Source organism: Alosa sapidissima, chromosome 4, assembly GCF_018492685.1.
Source record: "Alosa sapidissima isolate fAloSap1 chromosome 4, fAloSap1.pri, whole genome shotgun sequence".
Lineage (NCBI taxonomy): Eukaryota > Metazoa > Chordata > Actinopteri > Clupeiformes > Clupeidae > Alosa > Alosa sapidissima.
In genome coordinates this window covers 7,995,949-8,017,734 of record NC_055960.1, presented here as the reverse complement: position 1 = coordinate 8,017,734, position 21,786 = coordinate 7,995,949, and the positions used below count along the sequence as shown (strand labels likewise).

The 21,786-nt window shown below is 46.6% G+C and overlaps 1 protein-coding gene across 6 annotated transcripts in view; it reads left to right on the top strand.

The window, feature by feature from the left end:
• Positions 1 to 21,222, top strand: part of LOC121706371 (alpha-2-macroglobulin-like protein 1) — a 38,380-nt gene extending 17,158 nt beyond the window's left edge. For all 6 annotated transcript variants that reach the window (XM_042088005.1, XM_042088001.1, XM_042088003.1 and 3 more), the window contains exons 11-37: positions 1,631 to 1,751; positions 1,826 to 1,935; positions 2,746 to 2,913; positions 3,218 to 3,460; positions 3,540 to 3,752; positions 4,033 to 4,182; positions 4,416 to 4,556; positions 4,654 to 4,741; positions 5,674 to 5,806; positions 5,950 to 6,175; positions 6,723 to 6,849; positions 6,994 to 7,115; positions 7,196 to 7,247; positions 7,458 to 7,541; positions 7,654 to 7,830; positions 8,531 to 8,606; positions 12,124 to 12,280; positions 17,746 to 17,823; positions 17,996 to 18,146; positions 18,852 to 19,042; positions 19,352 to 19,567; positions 19,655 to 19,791; positions 19,977 to 20,058; positions 20,581 to 20,649; positions 20,750 to 20,855; positions 20,966 to 21,004; positions 21,111 to 21,222. In XM_042088005.1, coding sequence (XP_041943939.1) covers positions 1,631 to 1,751; positions 1,826 to 1,935; positions 2,746 to 2,913; positions 3,218 to 3,460; positions 3,540 to 3,752; positions 4,033 to 4,182; positions 4,416 to 4,556; positions 4,654 to 4,741; positions 5,674 to 5,806; positions 5,950 to 6,175; positions 6,723 to 6,849; positions 6,994 to 7,115; positions 7,196 to 7,247; positions 7,458 to 7,541; positions 7,654 to 7,830; positions 8,531 to 8,606; positions 12,124 to 12,280; positions 17,746 to 17,823; positions 17,996 to 18,146; positions 18,852 to 19,042; positions 19,352 to 19,567; positions 19,655 to 19,791; positions 19,977 to 20,058; positions 20,581 to 20,649; positions 20,750 to 20,855; positions 20,966 to 21,004; positions 21,111 to 21,142 — 3,489 coding nt within the window. In that variant the 3' untranslated portion in view covers positions 21,143 to 21,222. The remainder of the gene's footprint in view (positions 1 to 1,630; positions 1,752 to 1,825; positions 1,936 to 2,745; positions 2,914 to 3,217; positions 3,461 to 3,539; positions 3,753 to 4,032; positions 4,183 to 4,415; positions 4,557 to 4,653; positions 4,742 to 5,673; positions 5,807 to 5,949; positions 6,176 to 6,722; positions 6,850 to 6,993; positions 7,116 to 7,195; positions 7,248 to 7,457; positions 7,542 to 7,653; positions 7,831 to 8,530; positions 8,607 to 12,123; positions 12,281 to 17,745; positions 17,824 to 17,995; positions 18,147 to 18,851; positions 19,043 to 19,351; positions 19,568 to 19,654; positions 19,792 to 19,976; positions 20,059 to 20,580; positions 20,650 to 20,749; positions 20,856 to 20,965; positions 21,005 to 21,110) is intronic.
• The last annotated feature ends 564 nt before the right edge of the window (positions 21,223 to 21,786 follow it).

The following is a 21,786-nucleotide window of genomic DNA, read 5'->3' as shown; positions in this document are numbered from 1 at the left end:
ACTTCCACATCATAGTTATTCACTCTTCTGTAAATGTTGCCTCAATATGACTGATTTTGATATTAACGAAATGAACATTAAAATATAAATTAACATTTGTTATGTTTGCCACACATTTATTTCATTTCTGGCATTTAAAATGAAGTTATAACAGTAGGGATTAAAGGGCCAAGTAGACAGTGGTGGAGGAAGTTTACATTCTGACCTACAATTCTAGAGACTGTAATTCTGGTTATCTACTAGGGTGATCTGCTGAGTAATATCATTCAGCAAAACAGGAGAGCCTGAAGTTTAACGGGGTAGACAAGGGAAACGTCGGGTGGATCGTAATGCCAATTATGCTGATTGAACAGAAAAGTTGCTGAGAAAGGTGTCTTTATGATTAAGTTCAGTTTCACTTGCGCAGACGCATAGACATTGAATGAGCGCTCACGTTACTACCCCCCAATTGTAGGCTATGCATCTTTATTTAATCACACACAATTAAGGAATATTTCCTAATCTGGAAAATGTTACGTTTTTTCCGGCCACCGGTTCATTAATAGTCTACCATTCATTTGTGCCGCAAATGATCAGACGTGTGACAGAAGCATGGGCATAGCCTGTAACTTCGCTGATCCGCGGATAGCCCTAACGCTGCAGATAACAGACAGAGAAAGGCACAGAACACAGTTGCATGTACAGTGTAGCCATGGGTCTGGTGAATATAGCCTACCGAATGCAGATGGCTACAAGCTCACGCTTTGCCTGGTCTAGACTAGAAGCTTATGTTTCTAAGAATGCACGTAGCGCTCCAGAATCTTTGGTAGCAACCCCCCGGTAAAACAAACGTGTTTGTCAGAGAGAAAAAAAAAAACTGATCATAAAATGTATCGTAAAAAGGAACGATGGTGTTGTAGAAATGTAGCTGAGTAAAAGTACAGATAATTGCTGTAAAATGTAACGAAGTAAAAGTCAAAAGTATGCACTATAAATTTTACTTAAGTAAAGTACAAATACGTGGAAAATTTACTTAAGTACAGTAACGAAGTATTTGTACTTCGTTACATTCCACCACTGCAAGTAGACCATACTTGTCAACCCTCCTGTTTTTTCCGGGTTTCGGACCTATTTTAACTTTTTTCCCACTGCCTTCCCATCTTAATATTTTTTTCCCCGTAAAATATCCCATATTTTAATACTCTCATAACATTAGCCCTACCACCGCACCTGTCTGTCTATGTAGCCTACTGTTGTCCTGTTGCTACCCCCTTGCCCTTCCAGCGAAGCAGATGTTTTCAAAGCATTGTTTTGCTTGCTTGAAGGCGACTTGGTGATATTAGTCTATTTAAGATAACAGCGTGGTTGTTGTGAGCATGATTTTGATGCCAATCTGTAGGCCATGTAACGGTAGACCTAGCTCTACACCTTGTTTAGTTAGTGCAGCAGTTTTGTTGTCTGATCTTCCTGTTGCTATCAGCAAGAATTCTATGTTGTTGATCTCGTATTTTGGGTGAGACGTGGGGATCTCCCTTATTTTCAACGCTCAATGTTGACAGCTATGAAGTAGACTGACAAACACTTCCTGAGGCTGTGATGATGCAGGTTTGTGGAGTGTTTAATTGTAACTGTGCTTGTTTTATGCCCACAGATGGACAAGTCTGGCTGTGGCTGTTATGTATTCTATATGGCAACATTTACACAGCAAGACTTGAACCAAAAACTGAGGGATATTCTAATATTCAAGGCCACAGTAGTTGAAGAAGGAACAGGTAAGCTAAAGCGACCCTTTTGAAAACTGTTTGTCCACCAAAGGTGCCTTGTCTATATTTCATTTTGTCTTCAGGTATCAGTCGTTCAGAGGTCAAAAACATAGATTTGGACTTCTCTCTTGGGAAACTCTCCTTTGTTGATACACCAAACGTAATTGAGGACGGGGCAGTTATGGAGGGCAAGGTAGGTGAAAAGGTCGTCTCTGCAAACACATCTGCCATGCATGCACTAGAAGTGCATGCACTAGTAGAACCTGCACTAGTAGAACAACAAAAACTAAAAGAACTGACCACATTACTCCAATTCTTAAGTCCTTGCACTGGCTTCCAGTAAGTCACAGAATTGACTTTAAAGCTCTCTTGCTTGTTTATAAATCAGTAAATGGAGCAGGACCTAAATACCCGTCAGACATGCTTCAGCAGTACACACCTTCGCGTCCTCTCAGGTCCCAGGTGAAAAACCTGCTAGTAAAACCTACTGTTAGAACTAAACATGGTGAAGCAGCTTTTAGCTGCTATGTGGCTCAGCTGTGGAATCAACTTTCGGATGACATCAAAAAGGCCCCAACTGTAGCCAGTTTTAAATCTAGACTTAAGACCAAACTGTTCTCAGATGCTTTCTGCTAACTGTGCCAAGTTACAAATTCTGAATCTGCCTTGATAATTATTCTACTTTATCTTTTATTACTTTTTTTTTACTACTTTTGCCTTTGTTTTTTGCTTACTAATTATCCTTTATTTTTAAATTATTTTACCTTGTGTTTTATGTTTTCTTTTTATTATGATCTTTACCTTTTAACTATTCTTTGACTATATTGCCCTTCTATGCTTTTATTTGTTATTATTGTTTGGTTTTGTTTATGTAAAGCACATTGAATGACCTCTGTGTATGAAATGCGCTATATAAATAAACTTGACTTGACTTGACTAACCTTGCATGCAAAATAATTGCCCTTCTGGGACAAATAAAGTGTTACTACTACTTTCTCTGCAGATCAAAGCGACCCATTACAATGACACTGGCATCGCTGGGAGGATGGTCCATCTGTTCAAAGGTCCGAGATGGAATGCAGAACTTCTGCTGAACCTGACCACAGACTCCGTTGGAGTGGCCCAGTTCTCTCTCAACACAGCTCCTTTCCCAGGGGACTTTGAGCTCTTTGTAAGCTGGTCACTAGAGTCTTCTGGAAAAATCAGTGAATGCACTGCAGAAAAGCTACGTCTAGTGTCTATGTGAACGTGTTGTGTATAGATTGTGCACAAGCTAATGCTAGTATATTTGAGTCTCTGCGTGTGAGTGCGTGATGCGTATATTCTACACAAGCTACTGCTAGTGTAGTTGAATCTTTGTGTGAGTGTGTCATGTGTATATTGTACACAAGCTAGTGCTAGTGTAGTTGTGACGGTGCTTTGTGGAAGATCCAGGCATTCCTCCTTTCTCATCTCTAATGCCTCTTCCTTTCCAGGCCAGCCTAACTACAGACACCAACACATACAGACCATATAACACCCCATACTATGACTCGGCATCAAAGTCTGTGTCCAGATTAAGAACAGCATCTCCAGACTCGGCGTCCTCCAGCTCTCTGGCCATAATAGATGACAAAATAGATGATGCTCTTCAGTGTGGCAAAGACGTACCCATCACCATTAAGTACACCTTCACTGGGGAGACTTTCAACGCAGACTCTGTGGATGTCATTTATATGGTATGTGGAATACAGGTTCCATTACAGACATCTAAAGTCATTTGAATACTTTGTCATTAGGTTTCCTTGTTTGTTGCAGGTTTTATCAAGAGGACAGATTGTTCATCATGGTTTTGCTGAAGCTTCAGTGAAGGGTTCTCCACCAGTAACTCTGGGTGAGGTTTCCTTCCAGTTGTCCGTCAGTGCTGAGATGGCCCCCTCAGTGCAGGTCCTGGCCTACTGTGTCTTACCCAGTGAGACGGTTCTGGCTGACAGCAAAACCTTCTCAACGGAGAAGTGCTTCATAAACAAGGTACCACACTACAGCATGATATTGTCATGGTAGCACACTACAGCATGTTGTCATGGTAGTGCACTACAGCATGATGGTTGTCATGGAACACACTACAGCATGTTGTCATGGTAGCACACTACAGTGCAATGGTGTAATGGGAGCACACTACAGCATGTTGTTGTCATGGTAGCACAGTAGAGCATGTCATGGTAGCACGCTAGATCAAGGTAGTGGAAAGTTGTCTTTGTCCTCCTCTGCTGCTCTGTGATTGGTTGATAATATGCTGTTGTGTACACAGGTGTCGGTGCAGTTCTTCCCCCCTAAAGCGGTTCCTGGAGAGAAGAGCTCCCTGCAGCTGTCCGCCCAGCCTGGCTCTCTCTGCGGCCTCAGCGCTGTGGATCAGAGCATCTTCATCCTGGAACCTGGGAAACGCCTGAACGCTGACAAGGTTACCAGCACCATGACGACATAGATCTGACCCAGAGGGGACTGGGCCTCTGACGCTCATATGTATTACTGCCCATTACTGCCTGAAGAGAGGAGGAGGAGGAGGAGGAGGAGGGGGGGGGGGGGGGTGATGCCTGGAGAGAGGGAGGGGGGGGGGGGGGGTGGTGATGATTCCTGAAGAGGGGGGGGTGATGGGGAGGAGGGGGGTGATGATGCGTTCCTCTTCCCCTCTAGGTTTTTGATCTGTTCCCGCCGATGGACTCATTTGTGGATTATGAAGTTGAAGATCCAGTAGAGTGTCTGAAAGTGAGACCGCGGCGATCTTTGTACTATCCTCCGGGACTCTCTGCAACTGATGCCTTTGCAGCTTTCCAGGTCTGAAAAATAAGCACTTGAACACAGAATAAGTCCATATCCTAATGTCCATAATATCTGTGAAGGAGGAGTCTATCTGCATCTGTGTCTGTTTTAGAGGTTGGGGCTGAAGGCTGTAACTAACCTGGTTTTGCGGACACCAGACTGCTTACTGTACCGGGGGGAGACGTACCACAAGGGATTCGGTAAGAGCACTTAAACATGAAACACACTGTAGACCTTGAATTGAGACACTGTAACCTAATTTAACAATGAGGCTCAATTTACTTGGTGTTTGTAGACCTGACCATTGACCAAGGCCTCTGATTGCTCTAATTAACACTACAGTCCTGTGTCAATGCCATCGCCATAGCAATAACAATGGCTCCCAAGCCTCTCCGAAGGCCTCCAAGCCATTTGTAAAGCAGAAGATGTTATACCTACCAGTCTAAAGCAGAGAGCAGTTTGCTGTGGATGGCAGTAGTAGCACCTTATTTCCAGATCGCGTAGCGTCACAGAGAGAGAGATATGGCACATTCACTGCCTTCAGATCAGCGTAGCGTCAGAGAGAGAGATATGGCACATTCACTGCCTTCAGATCAGCGTAGCGTCACAGAGAGAGAGATATGGCACATTCACTGCCTTCAGATCAGCGTAGCGTCAGAGAGAGATATGGCACATTCACTGCCTTCAATATCAATGGGATCAGATCTCTTACGAAATTCTTACCTTTATGTCAGCAGTAATTGTTTAGGCGCAAACACAAATTCACCATTTAACAAGGGACATTCGAGGGACATTTAAAGTTTCCAATGTCGAGGGACATTTTCTAAATCTGTGAACCCCATTTTAATACCTTAATGCTGTCTGTGTGTGTCTGTCTGTCGTTAAACAACATGTAAAGGATTTGGTCAGCGTCAGTAGGTCAGTAGGTATGGGCACTCTACCTTTCATGTCCACAGATGCAGGCAGACTATCACCTCAAGCCTCTGCTGCTGACATGGGGGGTTAATCGTGATGTGCACCGGTGCCCTGACGTGGGGGGGGGAGGGGGAGAGACTGGGGGGGGGGAGCAGAGAGGGCAGGTACTGCATACTGCATACTGCACATGTTGTACGAGTTTGTTTCTGCTTGATAGGGTATCCGTATCCCAAGGTGGCCTTTGGAGTTGCTGGAAATGCTGCACCAGATGCTCCAGTGCCGGAAAGTGTTGGTGTGACTGTTCGTACAATCTTCCCTGAGACGTGGATCTGGGACCTGGCAGAGGTCGGGTAAGTGGCCATGTAGAATCAGGGATCCTGTTTCCAGCACTAGTCTCCAGCCCCATAACCAGCTCCCCATATCCAGCCCCATCACGTTGCTCTAACGTTGCTCTAACGTTGCTCTAACGTTGCTCTAACGTTGCTCTTCACAGGGGGTCTGGAGAAACACAAGTCCCTCTCACTGTCCCTGACACCATCACCACCTGGGAGATGGAGGCGTTCTGCCTGTCCCCCCAGGGCTTCGGTCTGGCCCCACCAGTTCAGCTCACAGTGTTCCAGCCCTTCTTCCTCGAGCTCTCCCTGCCCTACTCCATCATCCGTGGAGAGACCTTTGAGCTCAAAGCAACAGTTTTCAACTACCTGCCCAAGTGCATCATGGTATTGCAACAGTTTTCAACTACCTGCCCCAGTGCATCATGGTATTGCAACAGTTTTCAACTACCTGCCCAAGTGCATCATGATATTGCAACATTTTTCAACTACCTGCCCAAGTGCATCATGGTATAGCAACAGATCATGCTCTGAGCATAAGGACTTTGAACTTTCTGGTAGCCAAAGTGTGTTCTGATTGAATTACTTAATTAGCTGTGTGTGTGTGAGTGTGTGTGTGAAACTCGATTCCCTCTCTAGCTTTTTATTTCAACATACTGTATTCGCCCCACAGGGTTACATTGTAGAATCATCCGACGTTGGTATGAAACATGGTGCCCATGATTTGAGTCGTCTGAACTCTTTATTTTTGTGTGTGTGTGTGTGTGTGTGTGTGTGTGTGTGTGTGTGTGTATGTATATATACACACACACACACATATATACACACACACACACACACGGTATATGTGTGTATGTATGGCTCTGTAAAATACTGTGTACCGTTGCATCTCGTGTGTGTGTGTGTGTGTGTTAAACGAGTCCCTCTCTGGTAGGTCACAGTGACTCCAACCCCTTCATCAGACTTCACTCTGACCCCCTCCTCTGATGGCCAGTACTCCTCCTGTCTGTGTGCAGATGGGAGAAAAACCTTCAAATGGACGCTAGTGCCCTCTGTACTCGGTGAGTAACGCTGAGAGAGTTAAAGGAAAGTGGGTAACTTTATTAGACACTGGGACCCTCTGTACTCTGTGAGTAATGCTGAGAGCGTAGAGACACTGTAGTAGTGGACACTGCTGAAGCTGACCTGGGGAAACTTGCCTGCAGGAGAGATGAGCGTGACTGTGAGTGCGGCCGCTGAGCCGTCTCGGACTCTGTGTGGCAATGAAGTGGTGACCGTCCCAGAGAGAGGCCGCGTAGACGCAGTCACTCGCTCCCTCAAGGTCAAGGTAGGCATGCCAGTAGTCCTGCACAAGAACCTCTAGAGCTAAAATCACACTTCTAACATCTGTAACTTCTCTTTTGTAAGGCGGAAGGAACCGAGAAGGCAAGAAGTTTCAGCTGGCTCTTATGTCCAAAGGGTGAGCTCCAATCTTCTGTGTCTATAGTTCACGTGTTGTCCTTATGCATACTCTATGGAATGTATTAATAGATTCTTGTGTTAAAAGGAACCTGATGCTATTCTTGCATGCACTGTTATGTCCATGTATTTTGCCCAGACCTTTATTCATATTAGACCACTGGCCATTGGCCTGCTTGGCCCCCAACTCAGTTCCATGTTGTGTCCACAGGGGGCGCCCTGACGGAGGAGGTGGAGCTGACACTCCCAGGGGATGTAGTTAAGGGATCAGCCAGAGCCTCTGTGTCTGTGCTAGGTACCAACAGTCACATACAACACACGCTTCATATGCACAGCAGAGCCTTACATTGGCTGACTGACTGCTGAAACCCTAACCATGTTTGTCCAACACTCCATGCCTCCTGCAGGAGACATCTTAGGTCGTGCTCTGAAGAACATCGACAGCCTCCTGCAGATGCCTTATGGTTGTGGGGAGCAAAATATGGCCGTCCTCTCCCCAAATATCTACATTCTGCAGTACCTGCAGAACACTGGCCAGCTCACTGCAGACATTAAGGAGAAGGCCACCAACTTCCTCAAAAGCGGTGAGATGTTCTCTTCCTTTTGACAGTAGAGGGCAGTAGAGGGCACATGTCTATGTTCATTATTATGTATCCATCCTGGATAGTAAACCCCTGAACAAGATGGCACCTCTAACTTTTGAGTTCTGTGTGGTAGGCATGACTAATGACTATTTCCCATTTACCTTTGTAGCACCGGGTTGAACCCCTTTTGCCTTCAGAATTGCCTTAATTCTTTATAGCATACACTACCACTACCTCACGGGATCAAAAGAGTATACATACTTATATCTACCAGTCAAAAGTATGGACACACACACACACACACACACACACACACTACATGGTACAACAATACCTACAACATCCAAAGTATGACAGAAGACAAAGCTCTCTAGAAATATATTATGACCATGTGTCACATTTCGTATTCTTCACTGTTTACCTCTATATCAAATTTGTTGATAATTGATTATTTTATTGATTTGATATTATTAAAGCCAACTTCATTCTTTTGAAGCAGTGCCTCCCTGTGGCCACACCCCTGGACACGCCCCTGATCTTTAGCAGTGCTCTCGATCACGTCTACATGCCTAAATGCATTGAGTTGCTGCCATGTGATGGGCTGAATAGATATCTGTTAATGAGCAGTTGAACACATGTGCCTAATACAGTGGCTGGTGATTTGGAACATAATAATGAGTAATATGGTTCTAATCAACAGGATACCAGAGGCAGCTGAACTATAAGCATCCTAATGGAGCATACAGCACGTTTGGAACAGGAGATGGAAACACATGGTGAGTCCATCCTGGTTCACAAAGTAAGACACCTGTAGACCACAAGACTCTTGATGTTGTTCTATCACATGCTTTTAATCTGGACATGGTTGATGTAATAGATACTGCATTCTCTGACCACAAATCGGTAACGTTTAATGCGCCGTTTCCCATGATTCAACACATGGCTACTAAAACATCACAGTGCCACTCAAGGAGGTCCTCCCCCTCTACGGCCTCAAATGCATCCTCTCCCCGATCTCTGCACTGAACAGGTGCTTTAAAGCTAATTGTGTTTCTGCATTAAAGCGTAACTCACCAAAATGCAACCTAGGGTCGTCTTGTGAATGTACCCGAGTCAAACTTTCATTTAAAAGCATAATTAGGACCGAAGCGCCACTTTTAAGATTGACAGTATTGTAATCGCCTTGTAATTATTGTATTGCCCTTTATACTGGAGTTGATGAATCATCTCTTGCAAGAGTTGGTACAAAACGCAACCGCTAGACTGCTTACCAGGACAAGGAAACGGGAACACATCACTCCAGTACTGCACTGGCTTCCTGTTAAATTTACAATCCAGTATAAAGTGGCATTGACTGTTTTTAAATCACTAAATGAGCGTGCTCCCGGTTATGTCACAAACATGCTGAACTTTTCCACTCAATAACGACCACTAGGATCTGCATCCCACGCAGAGCTGCCGAGCCAAAGCAAGGAGCGCAGCGGATGGAGTTTTGTTGGAGCGCTTTTTAATTTGGAGGCCGGAGCAGCCCCTCTGTTCCGCTCCGATTCCGCTCACACCAAGAGTCTGAGGCCCAAATTCACCCAGATTTCATTAGGGATGTGCCGATCCAGCTTTTTGCACTTCCGATCCGATACCAATATTGTAGCTTTTAGCATCGGCCGATATCGATACCGGCCGATCCAAGCATGTATTAAAGATTAAAGATATTTACTTATTTTGTTGTTATGCTCATGTTGAAAAGGGTTTTACTCTTAAGAACAACTAGCCAACTTAATTAGGTTAGTTTGAATAATCCACAGTGGTTGGTAATGAGAAGCTGACCTGTTTATTCTTAACAGGGTTAAATAAATACAAAATAATAAATAGTCAATTAACCACACAAACTGAATTGGCATCAGTGCTCTGCTCAAGAGTGTAAACCAAGGCTTAAAAAAGCCATCAGTGTAAACAATATTGTAAACAATATAAAATTACATATAAAAGCAACACACACAAAACCTGAGTAGAAAATAGTCAAATTACCACACACACTGCATTGGCTATAACAACCCAAATAACTGTCACGCCTTCTACAGTATTGCTATCTCCTCCACACTTTACTGCTCCATCTCCATACTCCAATTTCTACTGTTTGCCCTGGCTGCAGTCTGAGCATGATGGGGAGATTCTTCTTCACAAAGGTGATCATTTCAACATGCTCAGGTGTCAGCCTGCTCCTGTGCTCATCAATGATAAGTGAGACTGCGCTAAAAAGCCTCTCACTGTTGCGTTTTAAAAGCGAAACTGATGCCACAACTGGTCTGTGTTTGCTGAAGTAACCTAGGCTACATTTTTTATTACAGAAAATCAAGCAACATAGCAAGTAGGCCTATCTACACTATTTAGAGACAGGAGCTTAAGTTTACCGCGACAACAGCTGCCACTAATTCACATCGTCGTAGGCTGCGCTGATGCACAGACTAAACGGTAAAAAAAGTTATGATGGCCTACTGGAAGCTTCTGCCCTTTTGGATGTGTAGAGTTGTAGGCCTAGGTGCACTTAGTTGTTAGCGATTGACCAGGTTGCTTTTTGAAATGAAATGCGTTTGTTAGACTTTAATAGGAAAATTAAAGTGCGTGCTGTGCCTATACATTACACAACAATCTTAAATCGCGGAGATAGCTTTGCCTGTCTAACGAATGTTGTCAGCAGCAACATGCATAAGAGCCTTAATAGTAAGAGGGTCTCGCGGACACTCGCGGTCGCGGTTAACATTTAGGCTATATTAATTCAACTGACATGAAATGTTTGCTCGATAACTTTAAATTCTTAGTTGGACATGCACAGACAAGTGGGATGCTGGACAGGTCGCTAGGTGTGCTGAAAAACGCGGACCGGATTTGGGGGGAAAAGCTGAAAAACTGGAATGGATTACCTACATCGGTGCGCTGGAAAACACGGACCGGAGTTTTGAAAACAAACTGTATCGGGAGTCCGGATCGGGCCGATCCCATATTTTTTGCTAATATCGGCGGCCGATCCGATCCAAATATCGGATCGGGACATCCCTAGATTTCATGTCTTCGGAATGAAACCAAGACCGTTACATTTCAAAGATATTGGCCATAGTAAGTTCGTTAGGGATGGAGTTGCTAAATATTTTAGAAAGGAAACTGAATGTCATAGCCTAGGGCCTACTGTACAAGCGTACTATTCCTACAAAACAACTAGATACTAATAATGTAGAGCAAGAACATCCATGTGGTGGTTCCAGTGAGTAAACATTGATTTTGGAATTTAAGATGGTGTGGAATTTTGCGGAAACATGAGTGTTACGGAGAGCAAAAACGTGAGCAATTTGAATATGCTTCATATCAAGTAGCCTAAGGCTGAAGTATAACTTGGATGCTAAACCTGTGTTATTTAGGCAATTAATCCCACTGATCCTTTTAGTTTTAGGTTTATGTGTATTGACATTACCAAGCTTGTTCCTTGTTGCACTGTCGGTGTTGCATTATCTTTTACAATAAATGTTCTATGAGTGACATTGCCGTTGCTCTTAGATCTTTGGGATTTACGTTTTCTAAGGTGACAATTTGGCTTGTAGATTATTGCTTAGTATTATATTAGTAATAGTAATATTGCTTAGAATTGCTTTAAATTGCTTAGTATTATATTAGTAATAGTAATATTAGATTAGTGCTTTCAGTATCCATGCAACGCCTCTGGAACAGCTTACCACCGGAACTCTAATCGGCATCACCTGTGACTGTTTTTAAATCCCTACTAAAAACCCATCTCTTCAGCCCCAGCTGGGGCACCTGCACCGTACGGCGGCGGCCCGGGTCCGATTCCCGCCTCGTGGTCCTTTCCGGATCCCACCCCGACTCTCTCTCCCATTCACTTCCTGTCACTCTCCACCGTCCTATCATTAAACGCATAAAAAGACCAAAAATATATTTTAAAAAAATTTATTATATAATATCTAAAAATTTTTTTAAAAAAAACCATCTCTTCAGACTTGCTTTTAACAGCCACTGAGCCTGTGGAACTATGGATTTGATGCCACTTGTATTTTGTCTGTATATTTATATGTCTGTTTCTCTCGTTTTGGTTTTTGTCTGGAGGTGTCGGCTGTAGTTGATGCTTGAATCATCTTTTAAACTCTGTCTTTTTTAACTGTGAAGCACTTTGGAATGTAATGTGCTATAGAAATGAAAATGACTTGCATACAATGCTCCTAACCTTAGACCACAGCTCTTACCTCTGGACAGAAGCAAACTCAGCGTTGTGTCCATCTCTTCTCCCAGGCTCACTGCATTTGTGTTGAGGTCGTTTGGAAAAGCAAAGTCCTTTGTCTACATTGATCCAAAAGTTATAACGGATGCGAGCACTTGGCTTGGAGGAAACCTTCGACCAGATGGTGTTTTCAATATGCAGGGGAAACTCTTCAACAACAGAATGAAGGTCTGACCTGTATGATACTGGATGCTGAATTCTATTTCATTTCTACTGCTTTCAGCACCTGGATTTCAATCACATGCACGTGCAGGTCGAGTGTTTATATCAACAAAGTCACTCGTGACATGGGGTGACGCATGACCCCGTCCTGGTACTTAAGGTGTGCTCACCCCGGAAGTGACCTCTTGAAATCTTCTCGTGTGGAAGCAGGTTGTTTAGAGTGTTGGCATATTTTCGTGGACGAACGCTGGAATCTTTTCAAACCGTACAGTTGGAGCTGCGATTTTCTCGCCCTCTTATAAGACTGCGATTTGTCTACGTGACTTTCTATTATGATCGGTAAGTACACTTTTCTTTATTAATACCGTTACGAGTGAGCTCGCTCTACTGTGGCAACTAGGCCTATGTGGAATCGTTTGGGTGTTTTTTCGCCTTCTAGCGATTCAGGGTGCCTTAAATACATTTTTGTTTATTGAAATGCTTTCGCGGTCTCGCGGGCTTCTTGAGTTAATGACGGATCTTGTGTTTTCCGCAACATCTTCCTAAGTGAGTTAGAATTCAAGCGAATTCCGCTTTTGTATTGGAAGTGCTAATTTCACGTTTATGAGATTGTTTGTTCGCGTTTTCAAACGCTCTCTTCTGTTTCTTATTTCTAAACTAAGGTGGCGAGGTGAGCGCGTGTTCGCTCCTTATTTGCGCATATTTGTTTAGCCTACTGCGTTTGATAGCCTCCCTGATTTGTTGCGTTTGATTAGCCTCCCTGATGAACTGGAGGATGGCCACGATAAGTGTCCAAGCTGTCTGGGCATGGAACACTTAAGGCAGGGTTTGACAGACCAGGCTTGCATGAATTGCAGTTGCCTGAGCGTAGCTGCAAGGACTGCTAGGCTAGCCCAACTAGAATGGGGGTTAAACTCCCAACCACCCCCTGCAAGGAGCCGCATGGGATCCCCAAAAGCAGAAACGCAGAGCAGACACACGGGAGGCCTCTGCTAAGAGGAGGCTTAAACTCCCTACGCCAGATCCTTTAAACCAGAAGGTAGAAGACATGGCTTCGGAGTTCACTCAGATTAAAGCGATGCTCCTTAATCTACAAGGGGAGCACAGCCTGCTGGCGATCACGCAGCAGCCGCTTCAAGGTCTTCATCAGAGCAGCCCCCTGTGCTGTCCCCAGCTGGGGGTGCCCGAGAGGAGGATGGGCTCTCCGAGGCTCTGATAGAGAGCACATCGACGGTTGATGAGTGGGCGGATGATCTGGGAGATGTAGAGTCTTATGGCTCGTACACCCAGGATGCTTCTGGACACAGCTCACAGAAGGGCTCAGTTGCTAGCCACACATCAGCGATCAAACCCGCTGTGAAGATAGCGCTGGCACGCCTGGGCTTAGATGCAGCACCAGCGCAGGTAGGCCCCTTCTACTGCATCTTTTAGCGTGCCTCCTTCAGCTCCTTTCATTGAGGAGTTACAGAGATGCTGGGCTGACCCCAGACGTTTCTCCCATCTCCCCAGCGACTGCAGAACCCTGGCTAGTATGCAGGATGCAGCCAGTCATGGGCTGGACCGCATGCCGTTTATAGGGCCGGCACTTGCCGCCCTTATCCTTTCACCTGATGAGGCATTAAGGCCAGATGCACGTTGTCCCCGGCCACAGTGTCGCCTGACTGACGAGCTTATTGGGAAGAGCTATGACTCACCGGCGCGGGTTGCGCGCATAGGCAACTCAATGTCGCACCTTATACTGTCCCTGTCACAGACCCTCCAGTCCTCTGGAGCAGACCAGTCGGCAGAAGTGCTGAGTGAGGCCTCACTGAAAGCATTTGGGTACATGACAAGGGAACTGGGGAGACTAATGTCGTCCCTGACCCTGACACGGCGACAGATATGGCTGGCTCAGTCACCATTGTCTGAGCCCTGCAGGAAAGCCCTTTGTTGTCTCACGGTGGTTCCTGGACAACTCTTTGGGCCTGCCGCACAGCAAACGCTCGAACGCAGCCTACAGGTAACGCAAACCAGGCAGCAGTTTGCTAGCCTGCGCCGTGTATCCGTTCGGGGACAGAGGCCCGCTACGGCGGGTGATACTCTTCAGCCAATAAGGCGGACCTTTGCACAGGGGTCAACAAGGCCAGAGCGGTTTCGCCGGCCTGCTGAGAACCAACCCTCACAGGGAACGGCGCACGCCTGAATATTGCCCCTTTCGGAATAGGAGGGGGCGAGGAGGTAGACAGTGACGTCTACAGGCCGGCGGTCGGACGTTTCACCAGAGAACAGCTCAATTACTGGGAAGTGAATACAGCAGACCCCTGGGGTAGTGTCAACCCTGTCAAAAGGGTACACCATCCAGTTCAAGCACCGACCGCCGAGGTTTCAAGGGGTCAAAATGACTGAAGGACCAGGGCAAGGCTCTGGCCCTACGCCAGGAGGTTCGGGCCCTCCTGGAAAAGGGGGCCCTCCAGCAACTAGGGTCACCATCACAAGACTGTGGGTTCTATACACATATTTTTTAATTCCAAAGAAGGGGGGTGGACTTCGCCCCATACTGGATCTAAGGCTGTTGAACAGCCATCTAAAGGTATTCAAATTCCATATGCTTCACACAGCAGAGGTATTACAAAGCGTCAAGCAAGACGTCTGGTTTACAACCATAGACCTGAAAGATGCATATTTTCATATTCCAATTGCACTTCACCACAGGCAATTCCTCCGCTTCGCTTTCGAGGGGAGGTCTTACCAGTTCCGGGTCCTGCCATCGGAATCTCTCTGGCCCCCCGGACCTTAACAAGATTTGCTGCGGCAGCCCTGGCTCCGCTTCAAGGCAGAGGTATGCGCATCCTTCTTTACCTAAATGATTGCCCTTGTCTGGGAACAGAGAAGCCAGAGGCATTAAGGGACTCAGCCCTGCTAGTCGCTCATGTCACCAGGCTAGGGCTAACTGTGAATTTCGGGAAGAGCTCCCTAATCCCCAGCCAGCAGACGGTGTTCATTGGAATCGAAACTGGACTCGCAGACAATGAGGGCAACCCCATCTCAGAGGAGGGTAGGCGAGATTCTCCTCTGCATAGTGTGATTCAGGAGAGGCTGAGCTCTGACGCTCAGGTCCTTCCAGGCGCTGTTGGGCATGCTTACAGCAGCTTCTTCCGTAGTCCCCCTGGGCCTTCTTTTCTTTGAGGCCTCTCCAAATATGGATGAACAGGCTAGGGTTTCATCCAAAGCACCACAGGCACAGACTGGTGACCGTTACCACCAGTTGCCTAAAAGGGTTACAGCCATGGAAGAAGCATTCGTTCCTGACTGCCGGGGTTCGTTTAGGGATCATACCTTCTCGCAGAGAAGTGGTAGAGACCGACGCATCCCTGGCCGGATGGGGGGCTGTTTGGCAGTGCAGAACTGCCCAAGGCACATGGGACCCTTGACAGAGGGAACAAAACATAAATTTGTTGGAGCTACAGGCAGTCGCTCTTGCTCTCGAGCATTTCCTGCCAGTCTTAGCAGGGAGACATGTCCTTATAAGGACAGACAACATGTCAGTGGTTTACCATATCAACCACCAGGGGAGCACAAGGTCTCTAGCATCCCTGAGGCTGATTCAGCAGCTACTCTCATGGGCCTACCCTCGGCTATTGAGCCTGAGGGCAATGCACATCCCAGGCACACGGAATGTCACAGTGGACTTCTTGTCCAGGCAACACCCCGATCCAGGGGAATGGAGGCTGAACCTAGAAGTGGTGCACGCCATCTGGCACCAATATGGCAGAGCGGAGGTGGATCTTTTCGCCTCTCAAGCCACAACACACTGCCCCCTCTGGTTCTCACTCAGGGAGTCAACAAGCCCCTTGGGCCAGGATGCGCTGCCGCATGGGTGGCCCCAGCAGCTCCTATATGCATTCCCCCCACTCCCGCTCATACTACCCACTCTAGAGAGGATTCTCTGGGAGGGCCACCAAGTGCTGCTTGTAGCCCCCAGGTGGCCAGGGAGAGTCTGGTTCCCGGTGCTATGCAGCCTACTGGACGGACAGCCTTGGCGTCTCCCTGTGCGCATAGACCTCCTCTCTCAGCTGGGTGGCCGGATCTGGCATCCGAACCCAGCACGATTGCAACTTTGGGTGTGGCCTCTGAAGGGCCTGAACCACTGCTAGGGGCATGTGACCCTGCAGTGGTACAGACTATCCACAACTCACGGGCACCTTCCACTAATGCGCTTTACGCTAATAGGTGGAAGCTTTTTATACAATGGTGCCAAGAACATGGACAGGAGCTATCCTCAGTTTTCTACAATCGCGGTTTGATGACGGACTGGCGGCATCCACTATCAAGGTGTATGTAGCTGCAATATCAGCTAGGCATAACAAGGTAGAGGGAGTTACAGTGGGATCCCATAGTCTGGTGACCCGTTTTCTCAAGGGTGCTCAGCGACTGAGGCCCCCTCAAAGAAGGATGATACCTTCCTGGGACTTGCCGCTGGTGCTGAATGCACTGTGTCGGCACCCTTTTGAACCTCTGGGGAGGTCGGGATTAAAATGGTTGTCTTTGAAGACTGCTTTTCTCCTAGCCATGTCATTGGCGAAGAGAGTGGGAGAGCTACACGCGCTGTCTGTCAGCCGGGAGTGCCTACAATGGACTTCCGATGGCACAGGGGTGACCCTGTGGCCGAACCCGGCATTTTTACCTAAAACCTTCTCTGCAACGTATGCTAACCAGCCGCTCAGTCTGGGAGCATTCGAGCCCCCAGCCCAGGGAGAGGAACCGGGGCAAGGTGACATTCTTCTATGCCCAGTCCGAGTATTGAAAGCCTATATCGAACAGACCGCTGCCCTCCAGCAGTCACATTCATTATTCATCTGCCACACTGGACATGCGCGGGGCCTGGCTTTGTCCAAGCAACGGCTATCCAAGTGGATCGTGGAGGCCATCAGCTATGCCTACTCTGATAGTGGCTTACCGGTTCCACCTCGCGTTCGTGGTCACTCAACTCTGAGTGTAGCTGGGTCATGGTCAGTACTACGCGGAGTCCCACTTTCCGACATATGCATGGCGGCCTCATGGGCATCGACTTGCACATTTGCAAGGTTTTATAGGGTCAATAGCCACAGCCACCCTCTCAAGCCATTAAAAGGGTATGTAGATCTTCTTCGTGACCCTGTTGGAATTTGTCATCCAGGTGCTGAAAGCACCGCCTCTGGCGGTCAGTAGAAATGAAATAGAATAATTGTTACGTATGTAACCGCGGTTCTATGAATTTCGGATGACCGCCAGTCACTCGGAAGGCGAACGAGAAGATTGCCAAGAGGTCACTTCCGGGGTGAGCGCACCTTAAGTACCGGGACGGGGGTCATGCGTCACCCCATGTCACGAGTGACTTTGTTGATAAACACTCGACCTGCACGTGCATGTGATGGAAATCCAAAATTCATAGAACCGCGGTTACATACGTAACCATCGTTTTCAGTGTTGATGAGTTTTTCATTGTTTTATAGGGGGGTGTAAGCGATGATGTAACAATAACAGCTTACATCGCTGCATCAATGCTTGAGCTGAATATGAGCACTGTTACGGTAGGTAAATCTGTCTCAAACCATCTCCTCTATCAAAGGTTTCATTGAGATGCTTTATCTTTTCCATAGCTGTCTGAACATGACTAGAAAGTCATACCCCTTTTGTACCGCTCATGAGAAATATAACCTTTGACCAGAATGTTTAAAAAATAATCTATTTTTATTACTTCAGCAAGAAACCATGAGGTTCCTGAAGTCCTCCGCCAGTGACCGCTCCAACACCTACACCACCGCTCTGCTGGCCTACACCTTCAGCCTCGCTGGGGAAGCAGACCTCCGAGCTGAGCTGCTGAAACACTTGGACAGCGTAGCGACCTCTGCTGGTAGGACACGTTGTGCAGTGTGCCAGAACCGACATAGATGAGCAAACACGTGCATCTGCTGCCTTTATCTCCTACGGCTCATGTCTTTATCTCATACGGCTCATGTTTATCTCATACGGCTCATGTCTTCAACGAGAAGATATGATCACATATCGCCAGTACTAAAATCACTACACTGGCTCCCAGTAAAACAAAGAATTGATTTTAAAATACTTCTTATTGTTTTTAAATCATTGAATGGCTTAGCCCCATCATATATCTCTGATATGATCACTGCATATACTCCAGCCAGATGCCTACGGTCCTCAAGCAAAGGTCTCCCCGAGAATCCCGAGAATAAATACTAGTTCCGCTCATGGTGCTTTTAGTCACTATGCCCCTACTCTCTGGAACTCCCTACCTTCTGAACTGAAATCTTCCCAATCAGTGAACTCTTTTAAAAACAGACTGAAAACATATTTATTTGCCTCAGCTTTTGGTTAAAATTGAAGGTCTTTCCAAGTTGGTGTGGCGACTTTCATTTTTATTACTTTTATCAGAAATTCTTATTTCTAGTACCATTTTTTTATTTTACTATTAATGTGTTTTAATGTCTATTTGATAATGTTTTCTAAAAGCACATTGGAGTCTGTGTATGCATATGAAATGTGCTATATAAATAAACTTGAATTGAATGTCTATCTCCTACGGCTCATGTCTTCTCAGGGAGTCTCCTGCACTGGTCTCAGTCCTCATCAGAGCAAGCTGATTCCCTGGCAGTGGAGACGAGTGCTTATGTGCTGTTAGCTGTTCTCACCAAACCCGCCCTGACGGCTGCAGACCTGGGCTATGCTTCCAGGATCGTCAACTGGCTGGTGAAGCAGCAGAATCCGTATGGAGGCTTCTCTTCCACACAGGTGCTCCACACACCTTTCCTTTCTAAGCTGTTTGTGTGTGTGTGTGTGTGTGTGTGTGTGTGTGTGTGCTGACGGCTGGGTGTGTGTGTGTGTGTGTGTGCTGACGGCTGGGTGTGTGTGTGTGTGTGTGCTGACTGCTGTGTGTGTGTGTGTGTGTGTTTGTGTGTGCTGACTGCTGGGTGTGTGTGTGTGTGTGTGTGTGCTGACGGCTGTGTGTGTGTGTGTGTGTGTGCTGACTGCTGTGTGTGTGTGCTGACTGCTGGGTGTGTGTGTGTGTGTGTGCTGACGGCTGGGTGTGTGTTCTCTCAGGACACGGTGGTGGCACTGCAGGCTCTGGCTCTGTATGCCACCAAGGTCTTCAGCCCACATGGCTCCGGCACAGTGACCGTGCGGTCAGCAGGGGGCGACACACACCAGTTTGATGTGAACCAGCACAACACACTGCTGTACCAGGAGAGGGCGCTGCGCCACGTTCCTGGGAAGTACAGCGTGGACGTGAAGGGCTCTGCATGCGCTTCTGTGGGGGTCAGTGGAAAAGAACTTGTTTCTAAACTATTGATGATGGATACTCTGTCCGTGACATTTCTTCACATCTCTCGCCCTCTTCAACAGGTCGCTCTCTTCTACAACATCCCCACTCCCAGTAAACATTCAACCCTGAGCATTAAGACTCAAGCCAAGCCTCTGACTGAGGGACAGTGCAACAAGGCCGATGGGCAACAGGCCTTCAGCCTCCACATCACAGTCCAGTATGTGTGTGTGTGTGTGTGTGTGTGGGCAGCAGGCCTTCACAGTACAGTATGGAGCTCCATGCAGCGCCTGCTTCTGCTCTCTTTGACTGAACTAGTCTGACCGCATCCGTTCTAATAGTTATTCCTCCTTTCTTGTGCAGATACACATCCGTTCTAATAGTTATTCCTCCTTTCTTGTGCAGATATAACGGACCACTGCAGAGCACGAACATGGTGATAATAGATGTGAAAATCTTATCTGGCTTCACTGCTGACGCTGAAAAAGTAAGTTGTCCCTCCTACATCTGTTGCTCTGTGTGCACCATCCATAATGTTGCTGATGGAGGCTGTGTTGTGTGTGTGTGTGTGTGTGCACCATCCATAATGTTGCTGATGGAAGCTGTGTTGGTGGGCGTGTGTGTGTGTGTGTGTGTGTGTGTGTGTGTGCGCGCACCATCCATAATGTTGCTGATGGAGGCTGTGTTGGTGTGTGTGTGTGCGCACCATCCATAATGTTGCTGATGGAAGCTGTGTTGGTGTGCGTGTGTGTGTGTGTGTGCACCATCCATAATGTTGCTGATGGAGGCTGTGTTGGTGTGTGTGCACCATCCATAATGTTGCTGATGGAAGCTGTGTGTGTGTGTGTGTGTGTGCACCATCCATAATGTTGCTGATGGAAGCTGTGTTGGTGTGTGTGCACCATCCATAATGTTGCTGATGGAGGCTGTGTGCACCATCCATAATGTTGCTGATGGACGCTGTGTTGGTGTGTGTGTGCACCATCCATAATGTTCTGTGTTTTAACAGCTTCAGGGCAGCATGTTTGTGGACCGAGTTGACAGGAAAGATGACCACATCCTTGTGTATCTGTCAGAGGTAAGGCCATCTGTAAGAATCCTGGTTTTCACTGAAACATGCTGCACCTACTTGCGCTCTGTCCATCTGATGTGATGTGTTTCTTTTGATTTCCAAACAGGTTCGAAAGGATATACCTGTTGACTACGAACTGACCATCCAACAGGATTTGCCAGTCACCAACCTGAAGCCAGCAGGGGTCAAGGTGTATGACTACTACCAGACCAGTAAGACTCCATAGACCAAGACCAGCATTACATATATGTATAATTACATTGCCATGGATACAGCAGTGCTAGTAAGCCCCTGACCAATGAAATCTCTCTCTCTCAATCAGGTGACCAAGCTGAGGCTGAGTACTCCTCCCCTTGTGCAGGTCAGTTAGTCTGCTGAGTCCTCTAAAGAACAACAACAGGTCCCAATATTCTATTTAACGTGTGTGTGTGTGTGTGTGTGTGTGTGTGTGTCCTCCCCTTGTGCAGGTCAGGGGACAGCAGAAGGAAGAGGTCATTAAGTGGAAATTATTTTGACATTTCAACTCTTTAACTTGCTGATGTGTTTGATTGTATATCTGTAATAAATACTGCAATCCTAGCATTTGTCTCATGTTCATACTGTTCAGAGGATTGTCAGTTGAAGACAATATGTTTATGAAAGAATATGAATGAAAACAGTATTACCGTACATCCCTGCTGAAAAAAACGGCAAGAAACCAGCTTCTGCTGGTCTTTGCTGGTTTTCTTCCAGCTATTGCTGGACTTTGCTGGTTGGGCCACCAGCTGGATATGCTGGCGTGACCATCTGAGGAAGTTGGTCATGCTGGTGTGACCAGCCTGTCTTGTGGGATACAGCTGGTGCAAGATGGTCATGCTTGTGACCAGTCTGTCAAGCTGGCCATGCTGGTTTGCTAGAATGACCAACATAAACTGGAATGGCCAGTTAAACCAGCACTATAGACCAGCAACACCAGCTAAAATGACCAGCTTGAGGTGGTACGACAAACAAAACCGGCTGAATTACCATCATAAGCTGGGAAAACCAGCCGAATTTATGTTTTCGCAAGAGTTTTGTTGGTCTAGCAGGTCAACCATCATAGGGTGGTCAAACAAGCTGGTTAACTGGTCTTGAATTTCCCCTTGAGGATCAATAAAGTATCTA